The sequence below is a fragment of the Myotis yumanensis genome, unplaced genomic scaffold, assembly GCF_028538775.1.
Source record: "Myotis yumanensis isolate MYYU_CA2020_CCGP unplaced genomic scaffold, mMyoYum1.0.hap1 SCAF_14, whole genome shotgun sequence".
In the NCBI taxonomy this organism is placed as follows: domain Eukaryota; kingdom Metazoa; phylum Chordata; class Mammalia; order Chiroptera; family Vespertilionidae; genus Myotis; species Myotis yumanensis.
Window position 1 is genome coordinate 1753853 of NW_027223765.1, and position 6013 is coordinate 1759865.

The window sequence follows — 6013 nt, forward strand, 5'->3', positions numbered from 1 at the left end:
GGGTTCAGAGACCTCAGCCATGGGGACCTCATCTACCTCCGTGTGAGAGGGGAGGGCGCCGTGAGGGATTTACCCATTGCTGTCCTGGCCAGCTCCCTCTGCTGCAGCCCCTTCTGTTGGCAACCGCCTACACCACCCTTACGTGGGGGCCTGGGGGGTCCTGCCCTTTCACAGCACCCACAGGCCGAGGGGTGCAGGGCCAAGCCCCCAGGCCCGGGCAAGGAGTTGCCGGCTCATTCCCTGGAAGCAGAGACTAAAGCACGGCCCGGCGTGAGGAGGAAAGGTGGCTTTATGTCCCACAGGAAGCTCCGTCCCTCCCAGTACAGGGGGGACCGAGGCCCGGCCTAGCCCAGCCGCATGACCTTGTAAATCCAGTCCACAAACACAGAGACGCGAATGAAGACGGCTGGCCAGCGGGGCCGTGCGCACACGCGGTTGGGGATTATAATTCCCTCCAGGACCCAGCAGTCATGGGTGAAGCAGGCCAGTGGGCCCCCGTAGTCGCCCTGATGGGGGAGACGGGGTGAGGGCCCGCGTGAGGCAGGGACCAGTCCCCTGGAGATGAGCCAGCTCAGGTTCAGTTTTCCATCCCCTCCCCGTGGCCGGGGCCCGCCGCCCACCTCACAGGCGCCCACTGGGGCCAGCAGCCCCTTGGTGCACATCTCGTTCTCCTGCACGCGCCCGCGGTACTTGACGTTGCACTCCTGGTTGGAGATGACGTTCAGCAGAGCCACGTTGAGGACCGAGTTGTTCCCTGTTCCTACAGCGGAGGGAACGGGAGGGAGGGAGGGAGGCCTTGGGGTAGGACCACGCCCTGCGGTCCGCGCCCCACACCCCCACACCCCCACACCCCCACCCCCACCATCTTACCTCTGGTCTCGCCCCAGCCTGCGATCTCACACTTGGTCCCCGGAGGCACCACGTACTGCTCGGGGGGCAAGCAGATCAGGGCCACGCGCTGGTTCAGGGTGACGGGTCTTCGGCAGAAACGAGGGTGCTCAGGGCCCGAGGCTGAGAGGCCCGGCCCCACCTCACTGCCCCAGACTCGGCACACACCTCTCCAGCTTGAGCAGGAGCAGCTGGGAGTCGGAGGGCCCGCACACCATTTTGGCCACTGGGACCCGCTGCAGGTCTGGCTCCTGGGGCTGCGGGTTCTGGAACATGGTGCCCAGCCACACCTCATAGCCCACGAGAGGCTCATGGCTGGTGGACAGGCTGCTCAGTCAGGACTCGTGGTCCGCTGCCCGAGGCCCACCTGGTGGCTGGCCTGGGGAAGAGGGCTCGGGGGGAGAGGAGGCAGGGTGATGGGACTGGGCGGGTCCCCAAACCCAGGGGAGGCTCACCAGGAGGGGAAGCACTGCTGGGAAGTCAGCACCCACTGCTCCTTCACCAGGGAGCCCCCACAGAAGTGCTGGCCGTGCCTGGAGGATGAGGGTCAGTACAGGGAACAGTGAGGCCCGCACAGGAGTGGACCTGCCACCTCTCAGCTAGAACCTCTGGAGCCAGGACAGGTTCCCACCCTCCAGGGGCACAGACAGACAGCCTCAGCCCCTGGGGGTGGGGGGGTGGGCAGGCTGTTGGGGCTCACCGGTTGCGAAGGCTGACTGTCCAGGGTGAGTTCCCAGGCTGGCCCCCCACCACACGCAGCCTGGAGGGATGCTGGTCCTGGCGGAGCACCCTCTTGCCACACTTCTCAAACAGCACCTGGTCTGGGGGCAGGATGGGCCCCATGTGACTCCTGCTGCGGGCAGGTGGGAGGCACAGGCCGGGCACCCCCACCCGCGCCTGGTTCGTCTGTACCTGGGGGCTCTAGGATGGACGGTGGTTGGTCCTCATCTGAAAGAGCCGATGTTCACCCCGTTCAGAAAGCCAGCCTTAGGCTGTGGGGGTTGGGAGGTAGGGGTGGGGCGGGGGCAGGGCGGTCCCCCCAGCTCACCGCAGCGCCGCAGCGCACAGTAGTCGAAGGGAAGCCGCGCGTCGGTGGTGTAGCACCAAGGCCCGTGGCTGTCCCCGTCGGGGTTCCTGCAGAAGTTCCGCTCCAGGTGCGCGTGCGGGGCGGAGGTGGGAGTGAACCTGGGCGGGAGGGGAGCCAGTTCATAGCGGGACCCGACGCCCCGGCTGGCTCCCGTCTGAGTTTGTGCCGACAACTCACTGCGACTTGTGCGGCGCGTCCGCGGACCAGAGCTGGCACGGGACGCCCTTCCGCGTCTTGCTGACCGAGCCGCGGTACTGCTCCCCGGTGCCGTAGTAACAGTCTGCAGCGGGCAGGAGGGCTGCCGTCAGGCGGTTCTCGCCGAGCCCTGCGGCCAGCGCCTCCAGCCCCCGCTGCGGCCTTACCCTCGGGGCGCACGTCGTCGGTGCAGCGCCGGATCTGGTAGCAGAAGGCCATCCGCATGCCAGGCCGCGTGGTGAAGCACCAGGGCGCCTCCGAGCCGTCGGGGTTTCGGCAGAAGTTCTCCCTGAGGTCCCTGGGTAGTGGCTCCGCTCAGCGCGGTGGGTCCCAGCACCTCTTCGGCTGGAGCCACGCCCCCGAACCGCCCAGGCCACGCCCCCGAACCGCCCCAGGCCACGCCCGGATCTCCCGCCGGAGCCGCCCCCGCGACGGTCGCCCGCCTGCTCACTTGCACGCGTATTTCTCGGGCGCGAAGCGGTGCTGATGCGGGCTCTGCGCGTCCCAGCGCTGGCAGGGCACGCCCGCGGCGGTGGTGTTGGCCGTGCCCCGGTAGCCCTCGCCCTTCCCGCGGAAGCAATTGAGCGTCGTAGCTTCGGGACGCGGCTGCGCTTTGGGCCCTTGGATGAACCGAAGCCGGTCGGAACTCGAGCCAGAACCGAGACCCAGGCTGAGGCCCAACCCCACTTCCGAGGGTCCCCTGCCAGATCACGCCCAGCCCCTTCCCCAGCCTGGCCACGCCCCCACTTCCCCAGTGCCCAGCCCCTCCCCTTCCCCAGCCTGGCCACGCCCCCACTTCCCCAGTGCCCAGCCCCTCCCCTTCCCCAGCCTGGCCACGCCTCCACTGCCCCAGTGCCCAGCCCCTCCCCTTCCCCAGCCTGGCCACGCCCCTACTTTCCCAAGTGCCCAGCTCCTCCCCCTTCCCAGCGAGGCCACGCCCCCACTTTCCCAGGTGCCCAGCCCCTCCCTTTCCCAGCGAGGCCACGCCTCCACCTTCCCAGGCGCCTCGGGCGGGGCCTGTCCTACCGCAGCTGGGGATGTCGCAGACCTCTCGCTCCACCTGCGGGTCGGTGGTATAGCACCAGGGCCGCTCCGAGCCGTCGGGATTCCGGCAGTAGTTGTCGTCCAGGTCTTTGTCAGGGAACCTGGGGGCCACGGCCGGACGTGAACAGGACCCCGGGACTCGGGCCAGGCCTGGCCCCGCCCTACTGCCTGACATCGGCCCGGCCCGTGGAGTCCCGAGCCCCCCACTAGCCTGGCCCCCAGCCATCGAGCCCGCCCGCCCGCGCGTACTTGCTCGGCTCAAAGCGGTGCGGGTGCGGGCGCTGCAGGTCCCAGCGCTGACACTCGCGGCCCGACTCGGTGCGATCCACTGCGCCGCGGTAATTCTCACCGTTGCACGAAACGCAAACGGCTGGAGACACGGGGCAGTGGGTTTATGAGTGGGTGTGGGCTGGTCCTCCCGCCCGGGCTCGACCCGGAGACGCCTACCCTCCCGGCAGGACTTGATGCCGCAGCTCTGAAAGCGCACGGCGGGGTCTGTCGTGTAGCACCACGGGCCTCTGGGGTCGCCGTCGGGGTTGCGGCAGAAATTCTCCTCCAAGCCATTCTTGGGTGTGGGCATGTACCTGGGCGCAGAGAGCTGCACTACAGTGTGTGCGGGGGGCGGGGCCGGTGCCCACCCGCAGGGACAGAGCGGAGGGGTCTGGCTCACTTGTGGTCATTGGGGTGCCTGTGGCTCCAGCGCTGGCAGGTTAGGCCACTCCTGGTGATGGCCTTGGTGCCCCGGTACTTGACGCCATTGTCCATGATACAGTCCCGCACATAGTCTGGGAGTGAGAGACCCACGTCAACAAGGCCTGGGGCCCAGCACCCCTGTCCCAGGCCACCCTTCTCCTCAGCCACGCACCCTTCTTCTGGTACAGGTCGCAGCGCCCTGAACGCTGCAGCCGTGTGTTGGGCGAGTCCTGGGTCCACGGCAGCAGCTGGCAGCCGTGGCTGCTCATGTTGTAGTGGAAGGCCCTGGAAGGAGGCACAGGGTCACACGGGCCCCGTGCTGCTGCCTCAGTCTCCTCTAGGCCCCGTCGCCACCCACCTGCAGTCCAGCAGGCGCTCGCAGCGCCCTGCACACTCCTCGGCACCCGCCACGTCCTCCTGCCACGGCCCGGGCCCCGCCGCGTGCAGCAGGTACTGCAGCTCTGTGCCCCGGAGCACCTGGAAGTCGTTTAAAGGCGAGCGCTGCCCTGCAGGGTGGGGTGCACGTCAGTCATGCATATCAACACACCTAGGCTTTGTTCGTTCAGGGAATCAGGGCTACAAAGTTCACCCTGGCCAACACGCTCAGTGGTTAGAGCGTCCGCCTGTGCACGAAAGGGTTGCGGGTTCAATTCCCGGTCAAGGGCATGTACATGAATTTTGGGTTCGGTCCCCATCCCCTGGTCAGGGCTCCTGCAGGAAGCAACCAGTTGATGTGTCTCTCTCACACCGATGCTTCCTTCTCTCCCCCTCCTTCCCTCCCTTCCACACTCTGAAAAGCAATGGAAGAAATATCCTCTGATATTTAACAACAACAACAAAAGCTCCAGGCTCCAGGCTCCAGGCCGGACTCTGTGGACACATTCAAGGGTCAGACTCCTGTTCGGGGCGGGAGAAGCAGGCCCCAGACATGGGCGTTATCACTGTTGTGTGGGCAAGGCACCAGGCCCAGACCTGAGCCATGCATTCCAGGAGAGCCGTGGGGAGGGTGTCTGCCCGACGGAACTTGTTTCACTTCATCGCTCAGCTGAGGGTGCCAGGCCCAGCGCCGTCACACTGGCCAGGCAGAGGCGCAACCACACTAGCTGGGCATTCGGACTCCAAGGCTGGTCGCTCACCAGCGCGAGGGCATGTGCTAGGGTAGGCCAGGCTGGGGAGGGATGACTGCCCGCATGCGTGCATCTGCGCCGTCCCAGCACCGCCTCGATGCCCAGCAGACGTCTGCCGGCTAGACTAGGCGGTCTGTACCCGTATTCCCGGGGCCGCCCCGCTCTTGCCAGAAGCCATGGTCGCTCGGTGCTCCGTGCCCAGTAGGAAAGTGAGCTTCTGGCTGGAATAGCAGGACGGGCCTGGGGCTGACCTCGTCCCGAAGGCAGATGGGGATGGGGTGGGGTGGGCACACTCACCAGGAGCCCATGGGCACTGCAGCAGAAGGAGCAGGAGTGGCAGCCACCCCATCCTCCCAGCTGGAGGCTGCACTGTGACCCAGCGCAGACCCATACGGGAAATTGTGAAACCTGTCCCTCCAGGATTGGGTGGCTCCGGCTCCACACCCCTCGTCCAGGCCTGCTGGGGCCTGACCTGAGACCCAGTCACCGGGAGAGGGGTGGGGCCAGGCCCCCTGGGCGAGGGGCGAGGGCCCTCACTCTGCACAGCTGGCCCCTGGGAGGCTATGCAGTGGGCAGGTGTTGGGGACTCTTGAGGTGCCCGGGGTGGGGGCGCCCAGGCTGCTCTGAAGGGAAGCGGGCGCCAGAGGCCTGGGCTGCAGCCCCCAGGCAGTGGTCTGGCACCTTCCTGAGCCCGTGTCCCCTGGAAAGTGGGGAATGTTCCCTGCCCAGCCCCAAAGCCGCCGCCCCTTGGGCTGGCTTATCGGACGCAGCTGTAGCAGATGGGCCCACACCCTGGCCCATCCCAGGCGAAGGGAGCGAGGCCACCCGTCCGCAGAAGGGAGGTGGGGTAACAGGTAGCGGGGAGCTGGCGGGAGCCCGGAGGGGGGAGCGGGGGGGCGCCCGTAGGGGCATCAGGGCAGGACCCCCATGCGGGGAGGCGCTGGGAGGGCGGCCTGGGCGGCGGGCACTGTGTCGGCTG

At 67.5% G+C, this 6013-nt stretch overlaps 1 protein-coding gene across 3 annotated transcripts; it reads right to left on the minus strand.

Annotated features, from left to right (window-relative positions):
* Window positions 1–271: 271 nt before the first annotated feature.
* MST1 (macrophage stimulating 1) lies at window positions 272–5720 on the minus strand. 3 transcript variants are annotated; one of them, XM_070391279.1, is made up of 18 exons: window positions 5332–5720; window positions 4266–4413; window positions 4080–4192; window positions 3885–3999; window positions 3662–3798; window positions 3464–3584; window positions 3197–3315; window positions 2622–2790; window positions 2338–2468; window positions 2153–2255; window positions 1937–2073; window positions 1801–1836; window positions 1589–1709; window positions 1344–1421; window positions 1057–1203; window positions 871–977; window positions 621–760; window positions 272–506 (listed from the first exon to the last, which is right to left on the minus strand). In XM_070391279.1, the coding sequence occupies exons 1-18, from the start codon at window positions 5423–5425 to the stop codon at window positions 345–347; spliced, it is 2178 nt and encodes a 725-aa protein (XP_070247380.1). In that variant the 5' UTR covers window positions 5426–5720; the 3' UTR covers window positions 272–344. The 3 variants fall into 3 exon arrangements, with proteins under 3 accessions (XP_070247380.1, XP_070247381.1, XP_070247382.1); XM_070391280.1 differs by having other exon boundaries at window positions 2622–2776; window positions 3176–3315; window positions 3468–3584; window positions 5332–5459; XM_070391281.1 differs by lacking the exon at window positions 2338–2468 and having other exon boundaries at window positions 3468–3584; window positions 5332–5457.
* Between the last annotated feature and the right edge of the window lie 293 nt (window positions 5721–6013).